Source organism: Petromyzon marinus, chromosome 47 (assembly GCF_048934315.1).
Source record: "Petromyzon marinus isolate PM22_M1 ecotype Great Lakes invasive population chromosome 47, UKy_Petmar_22M1.pri1.0, whole genome shotgun sequence".
NCBI lineage: Eukaryota > Metazoa > Chordata > Hyperoartia > Petromyzontiformes > Petromyzontidae > Petromyzon > Petromyzon marinus.
In genome coordinates, this window is record NC_133713.1 from 5,956,817 (window position 1) to 5,982,491 (window position 25,675).

The window sequence follows — 25,675 nt, forward strand, 5'->3', positions numbered from 1 at the left end:
AGCACACCCGCAGGCTACGCTAGCCTGGTGCCAATTCCCCCCTACCCCGGGGTCCCATCGCTCCCCCAGGGGTAGGGTACTGGGGAGGTCCCTAGCACACCCGCAGGCTACCCTAGCCTGGTGCCAATTCCCCCCTACCCCGGGGTCCCATCGCTCCCCCAGGGGTAGGGTACTGGGGAGGTCCCTAGCACACCCGCAGGCTACGCTAGCCTGGTGACAATTCCCCCCTACCCCTGGGTTCCGACTTCCACCCTTCACGTTCCCGGACCCTCCAGACGACCCTGAACCCGTGACGGGTTCCAGCTTAAATCCCCCAGGGGGGACATGACGTCACCGGCCCGCCCCTGTGCATGACGTCAGCATTCGTGACGTCATCGTACCAGAGGGCGAGCGTGACATGACGTCACTAACTCCTACTCTACACATGTTTTCTCCTACAACATCAGAGTGCAGCGCCACATTACATACGCACTACAATGACAATAGTTTAAAGCGATTTGAAGCATGTTTTATATATTTTGGGGGGGGGGGGCAGAGCTTTGTGACGTCATATTTGAGGGGGGGGGGCTGACTTTTTGTGACGCCGTGTGACGAGGGGGAGGGGTCAAAAATCGTCCAAAATCGCGTGACGTCATTTATGGACGGCCCCTTAAACCAAGTCAAGTGGTTCTTCTTATTCTTCACCTGGGGGTGCGAGATGCCCTTTCTGGGGGCTGTGCGAGACGTGACCAAATCAATATTTTCTTCGAAGGTCAATAATCAAAAACACAAATTAAGCACGGGAGCGCGTTAAGTACAAGTCAATTTGTTTAATCAAACCCAAAATGTATTTGTTAACATTCTACATTGTTTTTTGTCACGAATGAGAACCAATCGGGGTGCAAGGCTGCAGTGGAAGTTTAAGGACCGTGGCATCAAGCACCTGCGTTAACCGCGCACACTTGCTTGTGGCGAACGTGGCAATAAAACATGCTCTGGTAGTTATACAGAGGGTGCTTCAAAAAATTGTTCGCACTTCCGAGAATTTGCAACAATAACCACGAGAAATGTGCCGCCGCCTCAGGGCTCTGGAGACCAGCAGGAGAACATTCCAGGCCACGCGTTGACGACGATGGCGAACAAGTGGGAGACTCTTTGACTTTTTTTAAGCTTTCGTCACTGCAGAAATCCATACTCTTTGGTCCTTTCGGTAAAGTCACGTAGGACGCTTGTGTTGCGTCCGAAACGTCGCGATTTATTTTACGCTTGCGCGACTTTACCCAAAGAATCAATGAGTAAGTGGAGACTCTTTGACTTTTTGAAACTATTCACATACATTTTTTTTTATCATGTATCCGTTATTTTTCCATTAAAAACGATAGTCCCATGTAAGTGTCAAAAAAATTTTTGAAGCAACCTGTATATGCATTGTCCAGAGAGACAGCAAACAGCCTCTCTATGGCCTAGTCGTCACCAGTGTCAAACCAGAGAACGCCAAAAGGCGAACAGGACAAAGACAAAGTAATAGGTTTTTACCCTTTTAGCTGGCACAAAAAACTGACACCTTTATACAAGGGATCATGTTTGCAATAACCACAACACAAGCAGTCAAAATGCAAACAAAAAGAAACAACTCTGATAATAATATTGGCACTGTCCTTGAAATTGATTGGTCCACACCCGAGAGGGCTTTTCTTAGAGCCTAGTCTCCATTGGTGTTGGACCAGATGACGCCAAAAGGCGTACAACTCAAAAACAGCGCACTATCAGAGTATTGAGGGCTCGGGGTGAGCATTTACATTATGAGACCTCCTTTGCCAGTAACAAGATATAGTAATAGGTTTTTACTCTTTTAGCTGGCACAAAAACTGTGGACCAATCAAATTCAAGGACAGTGCATATCATTATCAGAGTTGCTTCTTTTTGTTTGCATTTTTGACTGCTTGTGTTGTGGTTATTGCAGTTTTTGTGCCAGCTAAAAGGGTAAAAACCTATTACTATATCTTGTTACTGGCAAAGGGGGTCTCATAATGTAAAGGACAAAGACAATGCGCGTGGTAGTGACACAGCGCCGACTGCTGTCCAGCAGCGGCAACTGCGGTGGACAGCGCACGCGCCAGTGAGCATACACACGGCGTGTGTGCCGGCAGGGTGGAGGAACTGGGGCAAGGGTCACGGAAGACCTCACCGGAAGGCTCCCGGAACCCTCTAGTGCAGCGTTCCCCAACCTTTTTGGCACCAGGGACCGGTGCGGGAAAGAGGCGCGGACGGAAGTGGTAAATAATAAAATAATGGGGGGGGGGCGCGGCCCACGCACGGACTCACCGCTCTCACCTCCTGCTGTGCGGCCTGGTTCCTAACAGGCCACGGGCCGGTACCGGTACCGGTACCGGCCCTCGGCCCGGGGGGTTGGGGACCCCTGCTCTAGTGGGTTCGACAAGCGAGGCGTGGCCAGGACGGAGCCAGGACGTGCTGAGTAGAATAAAAGCAACGGAGAGCGAGAGCTTCGGGCTCTCAGTGCGCAAAACTCCTGCGGCAACATTGCGCTCACTTCAGTTGGCCGGCCGGTCGACGTTCGAAGTGAGGACTGCGGCCCCCCCCCCACCCCCCCCCCCCCTCCCCCTCAAAGGAGCGGTGCCGGTCCCTTGGTCGCATCCCCATCCCCGTGATCCGTGGGATCAAACAAATCGCTCGAGACACCGAAAGCAGTTTACTCGAATGCTAGTCCCAAGAAGTCACACGTTTGGCGCAACGGTCCTTCGCTGGACGATGCAAGTAATTAATAAAATGAATGACATTTCTACATTCATAATAAAGGTTTTTGGGTTAGATCGATCTAACCCAAAAACCTTTATTATGAATAATATTGGTCGCGAAAGCCTACATGTTAAAATGACATTTCTGTCAATACGTTATTAAAGCTAATCGGTGGTCAACTCAAATGGCAGAGTGGCAGTCAAAGAGGGGGGGGGGGAACTCGCCATCGGGTGCGTCCACCGTAGAGATAGGGCTATAAAATGAGCTTGTGTGCAGGTGGTAGACGGAATATTGAGAGATAATGATGATGGCTTGGGGAGGCCTTCACACAGCAGTGGATAGATCACTGTCGCTGTGTATTTTACAACGTTTTCCAGGCAGGGTCGCCCAGAGGTTCTTGGGAGTCCAAGTGCAGAATGTCCCGCAAAAGGGGTGGTGGCATCACTGGCTTTGGCCTTGAAGGCATTTAGACTGTAGACTTCATGGAGACAGGTAAGGCCAATTGAGCTTAACAGCTCTTTTTCTAAGATTATTTGATCTTGTTCAAGTCTAACCTCAAGACCTTATTTCCCCTCTATGACCGACTGCCTCTCTCTGTAAACCAAATAATTACACGGTTTCTGTACAGCGTCTTGAGATGTGGCCGCGTTGAGAGGCTATGCAAGTATGAACACTTGTTTTGGCCCACCCGTATGAGTCCAGTCCATCGTGAATGCATGCTGATCACACAAGAGTAAGCTCTTTGGAATAACACCACTGTTTTAAGTCCGCTGCAAAACTGGCTCGAGACTCGAGGATGATTCCCACACATCCATGGGTAACTGGGTCCAGCTGTTCGGGCCGGAGACCCCGAAACTGCGTTTTCTGTGTTGCTGCACGAGGTTTGCGTGCTGGTACAGCAGCAGATAGGGGTACCATGGGGGCGAGGTGTTAACTACCTCGCCTAGTGTGCAGGAGGGCGTGGGTTCGATCGTGACCCTGACGCCTGCTTTATATTTGAAGTTTGCATGTTCTCCCCGTGATGACGTGGATTTTTCTCCGGGTCCTCCAGTTTTCCCCCTCCACATTTAGAAACACGCGTTTAGAGTATTTGGCTGCGGTAAGCTTCCACGTGATAAGCCACTTCGTTGAGCTATCAATTGTGGCCAAGTCGCTTCTGAAAATGAGCCGTATAGCTCAGTGGACCTTACCTGGTAAAATTAAAATTAGTTTATAGTTTAGATCACCAAGGGCTGTGGACGATAGACGCCGTTGATTTGCGTCCATTTAGGCTGGTACACACAGCCCACATTTCATTGTATAGTACGGTGATGGTGAAGGTATGGTGACAGTGATGGACATGGTGTGGCAACAAATATTTTCAAACCATCAATGGTATCGCTCCAAAACTAAAGTCCAGGCCAGGAAGGTTTAAAAGAAGTTTAATGAACAAATATCAAGCAGGACGTGCTATACCAACGCAACACTTTCAGATGGAATCTCGTCATATATGCGGATACGGTATAGTTTACATGCAACTAAAATATTGAAAAAATGTTTTTTTTTAAGCAAAGGTTAACATAGCAAGGGGGAGAGGGGCTAAAACTAAGCAACAGCACTGCGCTGTGACCACCGAGGTCCTGGGTTTGAATCCAAGCTTCAGCCATCGGTGGTTTAAACCAGGTTCTCAAGGGTTGATGGTCTCACGATTACACAAAACAATAATGGCAAGAATAATTTTGCTCACATTGGCATACTCCAACTATGAGGATTATTAAGGATTAAAATAAATTTTGTTGTTACTGACATTGCTATTGCACAGCATGTGAGGAGGTGACACTTGTTGGTGTGGATAAGAGGCGACCTCAGAAGTAGTTACGTGACATCCACTTCCAGAGGACGTTCTCTAACACGGCTTGGGGAAATTGTAAAGTATTGATATTGTTTATTAATTTTCAACTGTACAAATATGATTGAAGGTGGCCCGAAATGCCAATGCCTTAAACCTTGCCAGGAATGCATATTTATTTAGGTTTCACTCCTGTGTACTTCTCAACGTCAGCCAATGAGAAGATACAAAAGTTAATTTTGTCTCGAGAATCTTTTTCCCCACCCTCGTAAAGGCACCCGAACCACAGGCCCCCCCCCTCCGTCTTGCCAAAACCGGCCAGGTCCGAGTACCCGCTGGGGCCTTTGAAAATCACCCAAGGATCGCTCCAATTTTCCAAGGCCATGGGCGCCTTGTTGAGGTAGACGCCCAAATCCAGACGCTTCTTGGGTTTGGACGGGTGGGAATAGAGGAGCCAGTGCTTGGGCGTCGTGTCGCCCTTCAGCTCGGGCAAGAAGCTGAAAATGCTTCCGTGGCAGCCGTTCCAATCTTGAGCGGCTTCCACCAGCCTGGGCACAACCGTGCCCTCTCTGAAGGACTTCCCCAGGTCGTCGCTAATGGCCTGGACACGGAACTCGTGCCCCAGCGTGCGGCTGTTGCAAATCACGACGGGCCGTCCATCCTCGCCGGAAACCATCGCAACCTGACACTCCCCGGTGTTAACACGCCCCCTTACCGCATCCCCGACTTTCCAAGTGCTACCCGCATCATCGCTGTAAATGGTGAATGAATGAGGACAGGAGTCACTCTTGGGCAACTCATCTTTGAAGTAGGCATGAGCGGGGATGAGAATCCGCCCGAAGTTGGTGCAGCTGCCCGTTCTGGCCGGCAGGTGGAGGCCGTGGCCGGGGCCCAGTGCGAACGTGGCCCAGCGGCCCACGTGCGGCCCCAGAACCGCGTCGGTCAGATCGACGGCGGCGCCCCAGGTGACGCCGCGGTCGGTGCTGCAGACGTAGGCCAGCCTCGCCGCGTTCCGCCCTGTCTTTAGCTGCTCTCCCTCCGACAGACCGGTTGGCACCGCAATGAAAAATAGAAACAATTTCTTCTCCACGAGCACGGGGCATGGGTTCATGGAACGGTGGCCGGGAATCGAGGCCGCAGCCAGCTCCTGTATCTTCCCCACGTCGGCAACCTGCAACATGAGACACGGCGATAGAATCAGGAAGGCAAATGCATTGTACGATTCGCATCATTGGTTCTCAACCTGGGGTCAGTGGACCACTAGTGATCTGCAGATCAGTGGTCCCCTCCAGACACTCTCAGACATCTCTCCTACCTCTCCCCTCATTCTACTCTCCTCCATCAACTGACCGCTCCAGCAATCAAGGCTTTTGTCAAAACCTTCAGTCAATATTCACTGTGTGAGTTCGCTCATTCTTGTCAGCTGCCCCTATTGTCTGGAACTCCTTTTCCCCAGCCATCCGTGCTGTCAATTCCCCGCCTCTGTTCAAGTCCAGACTAGGGATCTTCATAAAGTCCTCTGCCTATGACTGACTGCCCCTTCCCATAGACTTGGGGAGTCATAGATTCACAGAGAGACATATGCCGGCTGCCTCTATCCCTATGTATAATATATATATGCCCACTGTTTCCTGATTGTATCCATTGTTACATTGCTCGAAGAGGGATGTCGTCCATCGTGAAGCTGCCTCTCCTACTTTTCCCAACCACAACTACCCACTACTCACCCCCTTCCACAACCCCCACCACTGCTAATCAAGGCCAACCCTGGATCCAGAGGAAGGGGTGGGGCCTAAATGGGATAGAGGTGGAGTCTCAACAGAAAGAGGTGGACCCAAAGAGGAAAGGGCAGGGGCCGAAACAGAAGCAGGTCCTGATAGCGAAGGGGTGGGGCCCAAAGAGGAAGGGGTGGGGCTTAAAGAGGAAGGTGCGGGGCCTACAGAGGCTGAACTTCCCTGTTAAGGTATTAAAAGCATAGATGAATCAAATATGTGCAGCAGGCACAGCAGCAGCATGGCTTTAGTGCTGCATATGCAGCCGTAGGCCAACTAGTTGTCTCACCCTTTAATATTGTTTCACAAATATGTCGGCACCTTATTAATACCGCTACCTGATTTGCGCTGCCTCAAATAGCACATCACTGGCAGCATAGTTCGTCCTTTCTCGTATCCATCGCCTCTCAGCCTTCACCTCCCATCTACCCTGTAACTTTCTTTGATTTACGTCGTTTCGATCTTCGTCGTCTTACCTCTCCGGAACGCATCCCCGACGCAAACGGGGGGTATAATACCGTTTTGCATTATGCTATTCTACGCCAATTTTAGCCATTCATCCGTCAAAGCGGTCTCCTTTGAGAAAAATGCGAGTGAGGGCCCCCCCCCCCCCCCCATAACCTTCAGCAAGCGGTTCACGAACCTTGAGGACTCCGGCTTCGTCCGCCAGCTTGACCCTGCGCACCACCAGGTGCTTGGCGTGCTCGTCCTTGAGCGAGGAGCGTTTCTCGGCGAAGGCCAGCGCGGCGCGGTCTTGGGGCAGGTAGAGGAGGGCGGGGATGCGGTACGTGAGCTCCCCCTCTCCCCGCTCGTACAGCGCCAGCATCTTCGGGGCTGTGTCGGCAACGGCCATCTGCAAAGGGAGGGGGGCGGTCACACACACTGCCGGGGAGACTCAAGAGGTCAAAAAACCGCTCCAGGCTTTAAACCCGTTTGAACACACGTCGCTGGGAAATATTGGAGGTCCAACCCGGGTGGCAAGGCCAGAGTGTGGCCACATACCTTTACAAATCTCACAGAAGCTAAGCAGGTTTAAGCCTGGATTGGGGTTGTCACCTGTCCTGTTTTTTTTTTGTTTCAAGGATTGCCCTCTTGTTCAGGCAGCTGCCGTCCTGAGACATCTGTCAGCCTTCTCAAGTCAATGTGCGTGTACTTGTAGTCTTCCCTTCCTCCGATACTGTGACATTCTTTTTTCACGTGATACGTAGCCGGGGGTGTTTTTAACACGATTCGAGGGCAGTAAGAATAGAAAGAGAATCGTGATGCTAAAGCACTGCAAAACACTTTCTCTTTGCATTTAGCCACCTTCACCAGAAAAGGAAGCAGATGGGAACATTAGCCACACGTTGGCAACTGCGGGGGGTTGGCCAAGCAATTGTGATATAATCATTGACGAAAAATGTTCCCAGGATGCAACAACTGTAGCGACCTTGGCCACGCTACAGGAAAGAGGTTTGCACAAACCGATTCCAACACAATCCCGTAAACAGGTCAAAATCAGAATATTTATTTATATTGCAAGGAGGAATGCGATGGACCGTGAGAGCTCTTTTTCACAGATGCCCAGCATGGGCGGGTCGGCAAACGATGCGAACCGCAGTGGACAGAAGTGTGTTGCGTGCACCCGCACCTCTGATCAGCACGGTCGGCCACGTGCTGGCGGCGGAAGAAGTTCAACATACACATTGTGATGAACGGTGATGAGTGATGAGCGGTGACGTATTCACCTCTTAAATTTTTTTTTAGATGAAACCGAAGTGGATTAATTACACTCGGTGGCAACCGATGCAGTCGTAGAAGCGCTCAGAAACCATGTCCTTGATACAGCAACAGAAAACCATGACACGTGAACAAATACAGGAGAGATTTGTGATGGGAGGTCGCAATATGCAAATGTGAAGAGGAGACAAGCAGACGTTCTCACCGAGGTGACTCAAGGCCACATGTATACTGTACAGAAGACATACCTGTCAACCCTTTATCAGTGCCCGACCTTATTACAGACCAATTCAGATGTTATTGGTCACCCCGTGCCCCTTATAAATGTCAACGTTCATCCTACAAAGTCCAATCATAAGAGAGAAACACAAACCAAAAACATGTTTTTGCCCGTATTGAAACGGCTGAACCTGAAAATTCAATTTCCCTGCCACAAGAATATGGGTACACCGTATGGTGGGGTTGACAGGTATGAGAAGATCTTTTCGAAACCTTGGATTGGGCAAATAAAGGGATAAATGTGAATGGACAACGGGTTACCTGTGGACAAAGCATCCATGTATGTGCTGTGAAGATTAGCACGGGCGGCTACGTACTGTGCGAAAGAAGCTCTACATACAGAGCCCGAAACGTCGTCTATTATACAGGGTGCTTTAAAATGTTTTAACACTTCTAAGAGTATGCGACGATACCACAAGAAATGTGGTGCTGCCTCCGGGCTCTGGAGACCACCTGGAGAAGATTCCAGGCCACGTGTTGACAACGATGGCGAACAAGTGGAGAGACTCTGACTTTTCGAAGCTATTAACAAACATTTCATATTCTTTGGGTCTTTCGGTAAAGTGACGTAGATAATACACCTTTTTTCTTATTTTATTGTATTATCTACGTGACTTTACCAAAAGACCCAAAGAATATGAATTCCTGCAGTCACGAAAGCTTTAATTCAAGATTTAACATACATTTGTTATCATGTTACGGTATAGTATTATCTGGGTTTTTTTCCAATTAAAAACGATAGTCCCATGTAATTGTTAACATTTTTTGAAGCACCCTGTATATTTTTCCTCCTTCAAGGCCACATGTACACACACATACATACACGTGGCGTTATAGACGAACATGTTAAGTTGTTGTCTGTGCACTACTGCCAACACACAGAAGCATCATCGGATAATGTGTTACAGCAGAGTGCTGTGTACCGTTGGCAGTTATTGAAGGTGGACCTGGATCACAATGATGGGAGCAAGAGGCGAACACGAGCAAGTTGGAGTGCTTATGGAATATTAAACAAATTTAATCTGATCATAAACAGCAGACGTATGAGCCTACTGGTAAAACCAAAATATGAATTATACTTTTTTTATTTTACCAGGTATAAGGGCCACTGAGCTGTATAGCTCTTTTCTCAGAAGCGACTTGTCCACGAATGACATCGCAACGAAGTGGGTTATCGTGTGGACATTTATAGCAGTAATTCTAGATTTGAAGCTTTCGTGACTGCAATGATTCATACTCTTTGGTTTTTTCGGTAAAGTCACGTAAAATAAAATAAAATTATTTTATTTTACGTGACTTTACATATAGCAGTAGCCAAATACCCTAAACGCATGATGTTGATTATATATGTGAAGGGGAAAAACTAGGAGGACCTGGAGAAAAATCCACGCCAACCACGGGGAGAGAGAGAGAGACACCGCAAACTCCAAAGCAAGCGTCAGGGTCGGAATTCAAACCCACGACCTCCTGCGTACCAGGCGAGGTATTTAACATCTCGCCTGCCATGGCGTGAATTGTAAACTTAGCGACAGACAGAGAAGTTGGAACAAAAACATCTGAAAGGGCCCAACTAATCTTGACGCGCGCTTAGAATTGGACTGAGAAAACCGAACGAGAAGCTAAAGTTTGCATCAGAGAGAGTGAACACCCCACCCCCCGTCCCCACAATTTAGAGACATTCCACAGGCTTCGGAAAAGTCACCTGCAACAGAACACGGTAGACAAGACTCGTGACGGCAGTCGCAGGCAAAGTCCAGGGAACAGAGCCGGGGAGGACGACGCCGGAGAATGATCGACCACCCCCGTCTCGTCACGCGGTACGACAGAGGGCGAAGATAATTCCACCGATGTCTTTCTCAGTCGGTCGGCCGGTCGGTCGGCGTGAGTGCACAAGAATAACCCCAGCATTACCTTACCTTCTTCCCCCAAGAAGGCACGTTTCTTTTTTTTTGTTTGCACGGAGAGAGTGGCGTTTCCACTGTGGTCAGACCGCTCCTGCTGTCGCTTCGCGTAGAGACTTGTGACCCAACCCAACAGTGATGGCCTGCAATGCCCCTACGGGTATGAAAGCAGAGATAGCATCTGGGGGGGGGGAGGGGGGTCAGGGAAAGATTCGTGTCTTTTTGTTAGCCGCCAGGCTGACTTTGGGTGCGGCCCGCACGGGGCACTCACCAATCCGTTTCGAAGAGGAGGGCGTGGAATGCGCTTTGCGGTAAATATTGTTGACAACGGTAAAACGTTCCCAAACGCGTATGCTGCACACGTGCTACAGTGACAAAGATTGCTTTCACACGCAATCGGGCACGGTACACGCGCATGCCCCCTTTTTTTTGTGCCAATTTACTGCTGGATGAGGAACACCTCGATTGCCGTGCGGGTTTTTGTGGGGGTGGGGGGGGTGACCGCACTTCATCAGACTGGTCAGTGAGGGTTTGCGGAAGGGAGGGTGGTTTGCATTCCAGTGATTCATGGGACAATCAAACCACCACCCCCAGACGTGTTATTACTCCGGCTAGTTGCCCAGGTGTGTCTCACGGAGTCTCACGATTGTTGCCAGGAGGTTCCTACCACGCTGGCTAGCACTCATTGTGGCTAGCACTCAGTCATTCCTCCATTCACTCAATCCGTTCATTCATCATTTAGCGCCATCAATTTCGCGTTCAGCAAAATTCACGGCACCACAGACTCGTCACCCCCCACTGCTTCCTCTCATCAATTTCATTCACCATTTACATTCGCATGTGTACCGTTCTTAATTCTATGTAAAGCGCCTTGGTTAAGGCGCTCTACAATTTAAGAAGCGATCGAAGGGAGGGGGGAGGGCAACGATCATCGCCTTTTTTAAGTCCATTTTTCTTGTTAAAGTTGGACAACTTTGGACCTTGACGGCGGCACGCAAACGGCCTCGGTCTTTGCGCGACTGACGTCACGGGATCTTTAACGTCCGCTGTGAAGCAAGACGGCGCGTGGGTAATGTTGAAGACACCCGGCAGTGTTAACCGGGGCAGTCCGCCCGTTTCAAACCGCGGATTTTCAAGTAAACAAACATACAAAAAAAATCGGTCGAAGCGGTACGACTGGGCGCGCGTCACCGATCCCTTGAAATATGCGTTTAGACTATTTTGCTGCTAAGTCCAAATGAAAAGCCACTTTCATCTTCTTTGGTTCTTTCGGTAAAGTCACGCAGAATGAGAATAAAATAATGATAAAATAACACAATAAAATTCTCACGACGTTTCGGCCACAACACAAGTGGCCTTCTTCAAGGCCACTTGAAGCTCTGTCGTCCCGACAGGTTTGTTCCTTTCACCTGAAGGCCGCTTGTGTTGTGGCCGAAACGTCGTGAGAATTTTATTGTGTTATTCTATTTTATTAATTTATTATTTTATTCTCATTCTACGTGACTTTACCGAAAGAACCAAAGAAGATGAATCCTTGCAGTCACGAAAGCTTTAAATCGAAAAAAGCCACTTTGTTGAGCTATCATTTGCGGTCAGGTCGCTTTTTGAAAGTCAATAGCTTGTTAGGGTCGCCGGCCCCCGGGATCTCTCCTGCCTGCGACCCTGTCCGCGAAGTACCGACGCTCCCAGACTCTCCACTAGTGTGGGAGCTGCCGCCGCCGCACCCCTCCCCGGGCGGGGAAAGGTCGTCGGGCTCCTGTTCCCCCCCCCTGTGCTGTTCCCCCCCGAGTCCGGGTTTCCTGCCGGTGAGGCATCACACTCGACCGCCCTGGGGCCCGCTAGCGCTTCGCCGGCACCCAAACGCGACGCTCCCCGCCCGCGCAGTCCCACGCACCAATCACACGCGGGTAACAGGGGGGTTAAAGGTCGGAGGGTAAGCGACGTCGTTCGTGCTAACTCCGACGCTTGGGGGGATTGGATTAAACGGGTTTAAAGGGCTATGCGATGGGCATGCGTGCGAGACGGGTATCCGCTCGCAACGCGGGAGTCCGCAGCCGACGGTTTGTAGCGCACACAATCCACGCGGCGCCGCTCTACCCACGCGGCGACCACCGAGAACAGCAAGCGCACCCACGCTTCCACTCTCTTTCCACACCCTCGCAAAAACCACACCAGTCTGTTATGTAACGACCACCGCGACAGCAAGCGCACCTACGCTTCCGCAAAAACCACACCAGTCCGTTATGTAACCGCCGACGATTTATTCCACCGCGTCGGCGAGCCCTTATTTAACCGAGTCAGTCGGGATCAGCGGGGCAGGACCAATCTATCTCTCGATAGTCGGCACTACACTCTACCTGTCCTTCTCCCCTTTACCCTCTCCGGTTTTGCTCTTAAGCTAAGTCCCAACTCCCTCTTTCTCTCTCTCTCTCTTACTCACGGTTCGTCGTCACTGCCAGCTGGTCCTCGCGGCGCGTCGATACGTCCCACGGACGTTCGCGCGGCTGGTCTCGGGAGTTGACGGGCCTGGGGTTGACTCGAGTAGCCAGAGCACCTTTTCCCTTCGCCCTGACCCGCTTTATTCTTTCTACATCAAAGGGGCTACCTAGTGCCGACTCGCGGGCCAATCAGCTCGCTGGGATCACCCGCCAATCGGTAGGCCCATCTGTATCCCAGCATCCCCCGGGCCGTTGCTTTCAGCGACGTCCGCATCTAAATCTACCTGCTCAGCGACCCTCCAGCCAGAGGGCGACCCTGCTTTCCCGCCGCTCGTGGCTCTGCCCTCCTACCTGCCTGCTGACCCGTGTGTGTTGTGTGTGCTTTCTACCCGCGGTGGCTCGGCAGCCCCGTCGTGACCATGTAATTACAACCAAAGTCACGGCGCCGCGGTGTGTGTTAGCGTCGGAGGAGACCGTCCAATTCCCTGGCCGCAGGAAACCGTGAAGATTATCCCTTTACGAGGGCTTCTGGGTGAAAACTTGTCGGCCAGGGTGTCTCCCCACGCGCTCTAATGGTGGGGGGGGAGTGCGTGCGTGTGTGTTCCGGTGGGGGGGGGGGGTGGGGAGGTGGTGGGGTGGAGCAATGTCGGCCTCGCCGCTCGGGGCGGCGAGATCGCAGGTGGGCCACCCGCCGATCGGCTCCGTGGCAGCGGCATCACAAGCTCAGTGGGCTTTACCTTGTAGGATGATATGTTTGGGTGATTTTATTTGACCTTTCTTGTACTTTGCACTTCTGTCATGTTTCTGTATTGTTTATTGTAACCTCCTTACACACCGCCCAAATGGACGTTTATGAAAAAAAAGAGTTAATTCTTCCCGGAGCAAGGAGACGGTTTGGGTGAGATTTGTGAGATTCGAGAATGTTCCATGTTGCACCACGCCCACAGATACGAACTATGTGCATACGTATGATCAACTTCTCTCGCACCGTACGTGGCCAACCGCGCTAATCGGAGGTGCGTTAGGGAAGGACAAACTAAACCCAGAAAGCAGCTCTAAAAGAAATGAGTTTTCAATCTCGAACTCCGATTAATTCCAACGTCAACACACGCAGACGCACCGCACTGAACGCTCCTGAAAATTCAAAACAGACTTCAACAAAACGACGTGGTGCAGGAAGCAGTTGACAAAGGCGGCGATATTAATTACACAGTTTATTGTTAAATATGTTCATGGTTAATAAAGCACTTTCCATAATATACGACCGACACGGTGATAAAATAGCTCGGCAAAGGCAATACATTATGGGAACATTGTAAAAAAAAAAATTCCAGCTTGAGAGACATGGAGTTAAAAAGTAAATAAACAATGTAGTCAGTTTAAAGCCACATTAATGGTTGTTTTTTTTATATTTTTGTAATTTTTATTTAAACGTGCAATATCAACCGATACGACCGGGCGGTGGGGGGGGTGTAAAGGCTGTCTCGGGGTAAAGGCTGTAGCGGGAACACGGCAACAACAACGACAACAACAACAACAGATGTCCCCCGCTATATTTATTTAAGACACAAACACGGTATGACAGACGCGTGTGCACGACGCAGCTTTCCTTTTAAATGCAATAACATCGTCGGCATCTTGAGAAGGCGTGTAAAATAATCTTCAGAATTGCACTGCAGTGTGTATGTAGCAAACGTGTCATTGGTTACCATTGGTGTTTTAACATGTGTGTTTGTGTGTGGGTTTTTAAAGCTACGTAACAGCTTACGATATTCAGCGGGCTATGTATGTGTCACAAGCTACGTTGCGCACCGTAATAAGTAAAATGCTTACTGCCGAGTATTTATTTCACGTTATATTGGTGAAAGATATAAAAAAATCCAGACTTTGCATGAAAATTAGATGGATGTGAGAAATCAAACAAGGTAATAGTTTAGGCACGTATATACGCACAAGCATCATGCCCTCTCGTTGATAAATGCTTGAAAGGTTTTGGGTCAAAATTGCCCCCAATTAATATTAAGTAGTTTTTTTTTAATTCGAAAATGTGCATAAGCGCGGTGTAACTGACATTTTAATTGCCGGTTTTATTTTGATCTACTTCAAAAGTCAACAATTCCTGGGGTTCTTTTCCCCATTTGCAGAAATGTTACTTCTGTAACGATATGGCCCAGTTATTGTTTGACATGATGCATAAGCTAAGTTTTGTTAAAACATCCCAAACGGGTTTCCAAAGGACCCACTTAAGGTTTAATTGACAAAGGTAATGCGAATTGCACGTAGAAAATAAAACTATAAATAACTTATGGGCCCACACGTTGTCTTGCCACAGCGGTATTTAACAGCAAAAATAAACGATAGAATTTAACGAGGCCAACAAAAAGCTACGTTTCAGCATGCAAATCATCAACAACTCCCCCTTAAAATAAAAACGTTCATTAATGTAAGCTCACTGTTCACTATAGAGCACTTAGGCCTGCCTCCATGTTTACCAACTTGTTAATTACATAGTTTGACAATACCTTAGGTAAGCTCTTTGGAAAACACAGGGACATTTTGCCCCATAAGACTGTCCCCCCCCCTCTACGTAAGGTGGATGCACACGTTTAACAGAAAGCAAAACTTTGAATAATATCAATACTAAAAACTCGGCCAGCTTAGTTAATGCAGCAGCTTTCACAATAAATATTCCCTCTTTTTTAATGTGAATAAAATACGATTCCTGTTGGTTATGCCGACCGGAGTCCAAATCACTTGTTAATTTAGTTTGACTTCTTCAAAAGAAGAATTCAATGGCCAAACAATGGAGGATTCATTCCGCTCGGGATTTAGTGAGCTCTACTGGCTAAATATAACGAGATTAGTGTTGTTTATAACACGCAAGAGGCGTTCTCAGGAGAGAGCTGTTTCTGGGCAGCAACTACAGTTTGCCATCAATGACCAAAGATGCTGTTTCACTTAAAAGACATCTGCTAGTTGCATGGACACCACAAGGACAGTGCATATAACATCTAGTGGAGTGGTTTCCAACCTGTGGCACCGTAAGGCCGTGTGAAATGGTCCGCAGAACATTTGGAGACACTACTGTTGCTACACTATAATTTCTGAACATTTGTATTGTTTAGAGTTGATGGTGATGTTACGGGTCCACAAATGTTGGGAACCACTGATCTAAATGCAAAGCCGCTGACAGTTTGTTAAAAGTGGCCAGGAAAACGGTTCATTTTTCTTTAGTATTTCACTGCCAGGCCAAGCGCCTCACACTTTCTTAGATTGTTGTAGGTGACAATAATTACAGAACACTACAATTTTGATTTGTAACAAAAAAATCAGCATTAACATTTGAGGTTTATTTTCAAGCATATCGGCAAAATGTTAGTGAAATATTGTAGTGTTTCATATATATATACGATTCTGATCCATTCAGAACGCGAATTAACTACTGCCAACGACCTAATTACTTTTGATATGACCACGTGAACGAAGCATATATCTTGATCACGTAAAAAAACCCCACGTTGTTGCACATTTTGCAAACAGATGCCAACATTGATCCAATTTAGTGACGGCCGTCTTGCTGTGGAACGGCAGTCAACGCAACATTCCTCCATTCAACACAGGCACATTTTTTGTTCCGTTAGCTATAAATCAAGCCTCGAGCCAGTCCACCCGCAGCACAAAATCAGGCGTGTTTTTGTAAAACTCAGGACTGAGGGTAAAGTTGTTGAGCTAATCACCCGAAGACAAATAATAAACTGTCTTCCCCCCAAATCCTTCCAAGGCCCACAAACCCACAGCATATACCTGGAGGCAAATTCCACAACTTTCATGCAAAGGTTCAGCCATTTTGTGAATCCACCGTTGGATTGAGGCCTTCCTCACGGCGGGCGGGTCGTGATGATCATTTGAATATACTTCATTATGCTGGTCAGTGCCAGTTGTTGAAGGCATGGAGCATAGATACGGGTGTAAAGAAGTACAGTGCAACAATAGAGTTTGCTGCACTGCCCTCGGCTGCCCACCACGTTGCCCGTTATGCATGGTGGCCACCTGTCATAGCACCAACCAGGTTGAATCCAGCTTAGCGACAGAGATCTTGACGAGATCGGGCGCATTCTGAGTGATATGGTCATCGGCCTCCCGCATCTCAACTTGACGTCACTTTCCCCCGCGTTTATTTACACACACACACAGCAATAACGTTTGTTAGACTAGGCGAGGGGTTGTTAAACTTCCTGACCTTTTGTGGTGTGTTTCTTGTCCTACTCCCGCACCTCCGACGAGCACGGTTGGCTACGTACGTTGCGAAAAGAAGTTCAACGAAGATAGGTACTTACGAGGACCTGAATACCAAAACGTCCACATTGCAGGGCGCCACACGACACACAACGTGCCACAATGGGGTGGTCACGTAGGGGAGTCACGCAGCCAGTTCCGCTCGCGCTGGTCAGCTGCAGAGTTTTTTTTTTATAACGAAAAGAAGTCCGCACGAACTCCCCGGGACTACTCGCATCTGATTCGGCAGCCAAGCGGCGGGCACCCCGGGGCTGTTTTGACAAAGGCAGACTTTTTTTCCACCGTGTCAAGCAAAGGTACGCAGAATATTTAGTCACTGTGGCCGGTAAGCTACGCTTTTGATCGCCCCTGGTCTAGACGCCAGTGACACATGGGCCAAACTTCCCTCATTGCTAGCATCCGGTCCATCACACCTATGGGGATGCCGGCCAATATGAGGGGGAAAGGGGTGGGGGAAAAAAAAAATATAACAGGTAAATATTTTCATGAACCAGCTTGAGGCTGGATGTAACAACAGCATAGATAGCTACGTTGCGTGCAAATTGTCTATATCCACACACACAGCAGCTATCCATTTAATCGTGTACACGTACGAGTCCTTCGTCAATCGAGGCCCTTTCCCCGCTCCGTGCGGGTCGTGGTATTTGAACGCCACAACACCGATCGGTGCGGGTTGACGGCGGCGGGGAGCAAGAGATGCGGGCGCACAGAAGTACAGTACAACAATGGGGATTTCCTGCACTACCTCCTGCTGGCCACCACGTAAGCGCGGCTTCGCAGCCGCCAGGTGACAACCTGGCGTGCATGGTGGCCACCCCCGTCCAAGCGCTAGCCTGGCCCAACCCCCACTCAGCTTCTGAGATCCGCGGGAGACGTCGGTCACGGGCAAGGGTCTGCGACCTGCGGCTCTCTAAGGACCGCTTCGTGACGGTTATTTATTCAGGACCACTGTCTTGTATTCGCCACGTGCATTGCGCGGCTCTTGCAATTTTACGGGGTTTTTTTAAAATTATTGTCTTAACCGAATTTGAACAAAAATGGCTCTTCTTGTTATTTTGGTTGCCGACCCCTGGTCATTAGGCGTCCGTATAATTGCGCACGTATCGGGTTTATTAAAACCACAGCGACGTTTTCGGAAGCGTGGCGTTGCCTCGCACCATTCTGCTACTGCTGCTGCTGGTGGCGGTCACGTAGATGCCGGGCGGGGTGAGGCGCCCGCGCACATCAGCGGTTCTGGGTTTTTCACAAGTTTCTCCTTTTTTCTCTTTTTTTAAAACGAGACGATTGCAAGAAGGCACCAGCGGCTGTGAATCGAGAGCACGCACCAACACTTTGTGCACACGCACCTGCTTGCGATCTAGACTAAGACGAGCGGACGTAAGGCAGCAGGCGGGGCAGCGGCCAGAGCACCGGCACGAGGAGCAACGTGCCGGCGGGGGGTCTACTCACCCACGCCACGGCGGTGCTACCTTCACGTAAACCAAGCGGTCGAGATAAACCCGGCACGCACATTTTTGTTTTTTTTAGCGCAAACAAAGAAGTACACGTTAACCAAAGCGAAAAAAGGAAAAAAGGCCTCTGGGGGAAAAAAAATATATATATAGCGTATACTACATACAATGAAAAATCTGCTGCTTAAAGCCCCAGTCTATACCGTTTATTCTTGTAAAACTTTTACCATTTTATATACAGGTAGTTTGTCAAATGTACTTGCGTATTTGATGCGGTAAGACTTATTATGATGATGAGAGTTTCCCTTTGAGAGACTTTTCAGAAGGTCATTTTATCAGTCCACTCCGAGCCGTCCGAGTCACGCCCATTGAAAGTTTGAAAGCGCAAAGTCTGGCCCCACTGCACTTATTAACGGTGCGTGCGGTTAATGGGGAAAAGAGGGCTTTGAAATAACCCAAAGATCAAGAGCTGCGGAGACAAAGTTGATATAAGGGACATGTATTTGAGCCTTCAGAGTTGCACCATGACCCAATTGCTTTGATTTCTTATTTAAACTTTTCCAAGATAACCTTCTTACAATGAACTATCCAGTGGGTCAATTGAACATCTCATTAAACGCAGCCACTCTCCCCTCCTCAGACGACACTGTTAATAGGTTAAACAATTGGACAACTTCAGCTCACAGGTACTAATACACCAGAAATAAAAAAAAGCAGTTGCACTTTTACAGAAATCCATTGTCACCGTTATGATCTAGCGGCCATTAGTGGCTGCAGGGGTCCTGTGAAATCCATCAAACGCGATACCAATTATAATTTACAGCACCATGTAAATCCACCGTTGGACGATGGCCCCCCCACATCGTGTCAATTGTGGGGGGTTGCTTGACCATACTTCACCATGCTTACAAGTGCAGGTTTGTAAAAGACCCAGGGCCGATTTATATAATCGCCTCGCCACTCTGATGCGAGTCATCGCTGGGAACTGAACTCGGGTTGCCGGGTTCAAAGAGCAGCGTGTGAACCCACTGTACCACCGCTCCACCAAGCAAATATCGTGAGCTTTGGAAGTGACCTTAATTATATGCATCGTTAAACTTCTAATCCCTCCCCCATGCGAGTTACAAATTCTAGAAAGTTAAATTACGAGAGGACGGCTCAAGGGCACTGTAAACTGCGGAATAAGCGCTCCGTGCATCTCAACACAGATGCGAGATCACAGCCGAAGAGATGTGCAAAGTACAAACGAGGATGCTACATGCCAGCTCAATGCAGGAACTGGACTATCAGATATGTCTGTCTGGGTAAAATCGATTATTACTCCATCGATTGCTATCCGTGCGATTGCTCGACCAAATTGGGCAACGCGTTGGCACCGGATGGGGAGGTGACGGACAGATGGGGGTTGAGCGGGGGGCGCTTCGTGATGCCTTCAGCATCATCGAGCCCACGTCACGCTGGGTGTGGCTTGCGGGGTTTCCTGCATTCGGAAGGCGGTGGTATGTAGGCGGAGGGGGGGGGGGTCAGAATCTTTAAAAGCACTCCGAGTAACGGGAGCACACAAGCCGGTGAATAGACCGAAATCGTCCTGGCTTTACCCATCTTCGCGATCTATAAACTGGGGCTTTGAGGACACCTTCATAAATACTGCTAGAAAAAAAACACACACAAGGTCGCAAAATAAACCGCCTGTAAAAGTGAACGCCAGAGACGCTTGAAGCCCACAAATTCCTTAATTAAATAAAATCCAGTGTGAGGATTAACTGGTCAAATGTCCAAGACGCCAGCTCTTCCAGCGCAAACTGTATTCCCTAACCTAAAATGTGTGTAGCGACGCACTTGGATTAATCCAGGCTATATGAAAACGAAATACAATCCCCCAACATAAACCTCGTGATTTTTCCACAAGCAGATACATTTTTACACATGTATAACGTACGTGGTAGCAAAGATGATATTGGCAATAGCCCAGCACGTTCGCCATTTGTTGCAGAGTTTCACGGTTCAAATCTGGTACTCCGCCCTGGTTAATACTGCAGTTGTGTGTTTAAACCATAAATACGTGGCACCTGATTCACAGTGGGGAAGTTAAAGATCCCGTGACATCATTCGAAAACGAGTAGAGCATTGTGTGCCAGCATCAAAGTTTGCCAAAAATGTACATGAAAAATAATAAACTGGGATTACACAAAGCAACGTCGCCCCCGAACACAAAACTTAAGCGGCCAAACATCTCTAAAACGTGCAAATACCACATGCGCAAATGATTTGATATTGGGTGGCGCACTCCGTGTGAAACTTTACAGGTTTTACCAAATGCAAAAAAGCTGTACGGGGAGCACAGAAAACGAAAGGTTGGTTTACTTTAAAAGCCGTTCAGCTTTCTTTCTTTAGAACTGCTTATTGTGTTTAAGTTTTTTTTGTCTGATTGGCACGGTTGGCTACGTGCGGCACGAAAGAAGTTCAACAAATACATACAGCTTTCCAGTGGCGCTAAAACGTACGTTAACTTGAAATTGGGACCAAGTGATCATTGGTTCCATGCGAGGTCAAGCTAGAACAACGACATCATTATGGATGGTCTCAGCCCGGTCACCAACGACGGCACCAAAAAAGACCCATCACATGTAAGTTTAGTTCTGCATTTAACCTTTGCAAAATTTCAGCTCCAAGAATTAAAATAAAAACTGTATCATATCGGGTTGACACTCCGTGTGGCTGGGAGGGTGGGAAAGTGCTGCCATCTACTGTGCAAAGGGATCTCAAGATGTAGTTCTGTGAAATCTGCTTCTGTGGAATGGTTGCTATGCTCTGCGAGAGATCCGAATTTATACTTTGTCCCATGACTAGCCACCGATAGCACAATCGGGATAAGTTGGGGGGGGGGGGGAATTTACCCAACAAGTGAACTTAGAAATACTCTAACCATCTCAAAAGGGTAGCCGCAGGACAGGGCTCAGTAAAGAATTGCCGTGGACGGCACAGCTTGAGCTTTGAGTGACATTTCACTTCCTCAATGAGAGGCTGCCCCCACTCCATAGGTTACAAAGAGGTCGTTGTGGAAATGACTCCTATATTTTAAAACTTATTTAACGTTTCACATTTTTTTTAGATTACGGTCATGACTAACATTTAACTCAAATTCATGCGTTAAACTACTCAACTGATTTAAACCACACTTGGACGAAGTGTTTTTTTTTAAGTTTACATCTCTAAAACGAGACAACTAGATTACTGCAATCTGCTGTGTACACTTCCTTAGAATGTGTGAAAATGAGCCTCGAGTATTTATAAAGGAGTCTGACGTGCCCACGTGTGCACAAAACAAAAACACGGCCGACCGTAACCGCGTGGACGACACACTGCTGGCACTGCACGGCTGCGGATTCAACACCCAAGTGGGTTTCACCGGCGGTCAAGTGAATCATAGTTCGCAAACGAGAGCCCATATGGGTATTCAAAATATTTTTTTTGTTTCACCAGAGGCACCCCCCCCCACCCCAGCTCCCCATAATTGCTGTTGTTGTTTTTCTTTGGAGGTGAAAAATGTCCACATGATGATAAGCCACTTCGTTGAGCAATTAATTGTGGCCAGGTCGCTTCTGAAGAACAAGCTAATATAGCTCAGTGGGCTTACCTGGTAAAATTTAAAAAAAGTTTAGTTTGATTTGTATTTTTTTCGAAGATTTTTTTTTTACCTTTCCTATACTGTCGTGTTTTTGTATTGTTTGTTGTCATAACATTCTGACCTGCCCCTACTGGACATCTGTGTGAAAAAGAGATTTATAGCTCATCGGATTGCTCCAGTCTCAATAAATATTCGGATTAGAAGTCACATAGGCATGCACCTACAATTCCCCCCAACACAGCCCCAACCCCTTGCACACTGTGATGAACTTTGAACCCCCAGACAGAGATTAATTGAAGGGGAAGAAAAATAATAACAAGGCAGCGGCCGAGGTGACAGCTAAATCCAAACTCGGTGTCATCTCAAACAAGAGTGTAGGTTTGCGAATGACAAAAGTTCACTTTGTCTATTGACTACTCTTCTCTGCGATTGGTAAAAACAAAAAAATGAATATACGCAATTAAATAAAACTACACTGCGAGCCACAATTACACCAATGCACACTCTTGTTAAAGGCAAGCGTACTTGGGGGACCTTTGATTCCAGTAAAAAACGCAAGTTCGTAAGAAATCTTGCTCAATCCACAGCAGAACTATCGTACACAACATCTGAGAGTTGGGCCAACATTCATCATTACACAACCAGTGGGGGAAGCGGGGGGGGGGGGGGGGGGGGGGAGGGAAGCCAGGAGGCCACGCAGAGATAAGGTGCTTTGTGTTAGGCAACTTTTGATTCGTTGTTGAAGCGACCGCGGGGAATCGCATCAAGCGAACGCGCGCGTGCATCTAAGAAATTAAAACATTGCATTGCAAAGCGCGCCTCGTAGGCAAGTTGCTCGTCAGCCCGATAGAGGGCAGCTGCAGAGCACCGAACCCGGCTGCAGAAACTAAGAGACGGCCCCCCTTTGTTTTGAGATGTGGGAGGCCAATGTAAGAAAGTTGAGAGTTTTGGGCAAAAAAAATCCGCGAAATGTCCTGCAGGCTCAACCCATTTTCAACTGCCGAGGCTGCACCTTTTCCTCCGATAGTCAAGTGAAGCTTCACTTCTTCTGTCGTTACCCGAGCTGTGGTATTGCGTGGGAATTAATTTATATTGGAATTTCCACCGAGTCAGCACGACTTATTCTTAGCTCTTTCGGTGAAGGCACGTTGAAGGGAAACAATAAAAGAATAAAATATATATATATAAAACAATAAAAAAAATTCTCACGACGTTTCGACCGTAACGCAAACGGTCGTCATCAGGTGTTCAACGTGACTTTACCGAAAGAGCTAAGAATATGAATTACTGCAGTCACGAAAGCTTTAAATAAAAAATTCAGCACGACTTGTTTGAACAATGAGGCACTGGTGCTCATCTCCTGTTTACAGCCGTTAGCCGGTGGTGGAAATTCCACATTCCTATGGAGGGGGCGAGTCTCTCTATACATTACGTTAACACAGTGCTGTTGTGTAAAGCATGAGCATCAATTGGATTGCGTCTCCATTTGTTTGCTATGATGTTTAGCTTGTTACAGAAATTTAACACGAATTGCTTTAGTTTTCTAGAGTTTAACACTTAGGCTTACGCGACCAAAATCCATAAGAGTTTTTTTTTAGGGCAGATCGTGTAAATATATAAATGTGTCGTTAAACCCGCCACCAACCAACAGATCTCGCTAGTAAGGGTAGTCACGTAAACAGAACATGTAAATGTTGTGGCTTGCCTCTCCAACACACCGGTGTGCTGTACTAGTGACGAATTGGCATGTTTTGTTTACGTGGCAACCCTTACTAGTCGGCTGTGTCGGGTGGTGACGGGTTTAACAACACATTTATATATCAACGCGATCTAACCCCAAAAAAAAAAACTCTATTATGGATAGTTTTCTCGAGTTGAACAGGGCAACGGTCTGTAGTTACTGGCTGCACTAATATAATCTGACTTCAACACGAGTGACACAGTGAAACACGAGAGCTATTCTTGATCCGACGCTTTTAAAGGCGTAACAGGTAACGTTACGCTAGGCGCCAGAATATAGAAACAAATACATGCTGCGTACAAGAAAATTAGATTGAAGAAATGAAGACAGCTGAAAGTTCAGACTTAAAAGGCATTTTCAGATCCATTCATGATTCGTCGTAAGTCATCATTCTCATCATCCGTGTCACCAGCCAATGGTTAATGGCTGGTAGACATTGTTAAAAGAATTACATATTAAACATAATTATTGGCTGGAAATGTGTAATTCTATATTACCAGCGAAGCAAATAAAATATCAAAAAGGGTTAACATAAACCAAGACACAAAAGTGCCCCCCCCACGCCCCCCCCCCCACACTACTGATAATGAATCAAAATGCACTCTTAAAATAAAAGCAGTCTGGAACAACGGTTGCCGCCTCAGTTTTCCCCCCCCAAACCTTTTACGAAACTTGGGTGCTTCCGAGATGAAGAAGCCTTGGTGATCCAGATGACCGGGGGGCGCAAGAAGGGACAGCTGTCTGCCGCCATGTGGTCAGAAGCACGGAGGGGCGGCTGTCTGCTGCTGTGTGGTTAGCAGCACGGAGAGGCGGCTGTCTGCTGCCGTGTGGTCAGAAGCACGGAGGGGCGGCTGTCTGCTGCTTGTGTGGTTAGCAGCACGGAGAGGCGGCTGTCTGCCGCCATGTGGTCAGAAACACGGAGGGGCGCCTGTCTGCTGCTGTGTGGTTAGCAGCACGGAGAGGCGGCTGTCTGCTGCCGTGTGGTCAGAAGCACGGAGGGGCGGCTGTCTGCTGCTTGTGTGGTTAGCAGCACGGAGAGGCGGCTGTCTGCCGTCGTGTGGTCAGAAGCACGGAGGGGGCGTGCTTTTGTTTCCTTACGTTCCCGGGAGTTGCCGCGAATGTTGCTCTGGAGTCAGTGTGCGGGAGGACTGCGGTGCCGTTGCTCTCTGACGCCCACACACCGGATGTCCCGACTACAGGAAGGGGTTGGTGGATGCGGCGCTGCCGGGAAACTGCCCGCCGTTTGTTCCGCCCTGGTTCGAGAAACAAACAGAAAATAAAAACACGTGTTAATATAACTCAACGTGCCGTAAGTCTACCGCTGTATAACAGCACGTATATATGTAAATAATAAAAAATAGACTAAAGGTGCTGGACTGCGATTTATTTGCTTCGTGCCACTGCCCGTGGAATGGCTTCCACTCGAGTGAGCTCAAGAGGCTCCTATAGTGGGTATTCATGGCCTCCTCATCCACGCCGGTCAAACGCCTTGGAAGAGGTGGCACTACCCATACTTTACCCCAACTACACGTGACCTGCTGTAGTGGGGGAAAGTTTTACTAGGTGAATTAGAGGGGGCCAGTGGCGGGGGGAGCATTAAGAGACGTGCTAATTGTTTCAACTGCAAAGCCAGGAGAACAAATCAAACCGACGAAGTCGGGTACTGTTGCAAGTCCAGTGAGCGCCCATCCTTCATTGCACGATCCATCTTCATGCAATAAATAATAAATGCCCCTTTAATTACCCGGGAAAAGCCTCACCGAGCATCAAGGCTTATGTTTCGGGATAGTCCTGCATTGAGATATTTGGTCAATTACATTTTCAGGAGCATTTGATGTGTGGAGGAAGACTGGAGTACCTGGGGAAATGCAATGTATAGGAGTGAA

General features: G+C 48.2%; 2 protein-coding genes across 8 annotated transcripts in view; both read right to left on the reverse strand.

The window, feature by feature from the left end:
• Window positions 1–4,141: 4,141 nt before the first annotated feature.
• Window positions 4,142–24,560, reverse strand: LOC116952583 (sialidase-3). Of its 5 annotated transcripts, none has more exons than XM_076074329.1 (3): window positions 24,450–24,560; window positions 6,980–7,189; window positions 4,142–5,735 (listed from the first exon to the last, which is right to left on the reverse strand). In XM_076074329.1, exons 2-3 carry the CDS (start codon window positions 7,187–7,189, stop codon window positions 4,740–4,742), a joined length of 1,206 nt encoding a protein of 401 aa, XP_075930444.1. In that variant the 5' UTR covers window positions 24,450–24,560; the 3' UTR covers window positions 4,142–4,739. The 5 variants fall into 5 exon arrangements, with proteins under 5 accessions (XP_075930444.1, XP_032827957.1, XP_032827958.1 ...); XM_032972066.2 differs by lacking the exon at window positions 24,450–24,560 and adding an exon at window positions 10,251–10,568 and having other exon boundaries at window positions 6,980–7,218; XM_032972067.2 differs by lacking the exon at window positions 24,450–24,560 and adding an exon at window positions 10,246–10,567.
• The window catches only part of LOC116952502 (arf-GAP domain and FG repeat-containing protein 1-like), a 41,421-nt gene continuing 29,620 nt past the window's right edge, over window positions 13,875–25,675 (reverse strand). For all 3 annotated transcript variants that reach the window (XM_076074327.1, XM_076074326.1, XM_076074328.1), the window contains one exon: window positions 13,875–25,042. In XM_076074327.1, coding sequence (XP_075930442.1) covers window positions 24,983–25,042 — 60 coding nt within the window. In that variant the 3' untranslated portion in view covers window positions 13,875–24,982. The remainder of the gene's footprint in view (window positions 25,043–25,675) is intronic.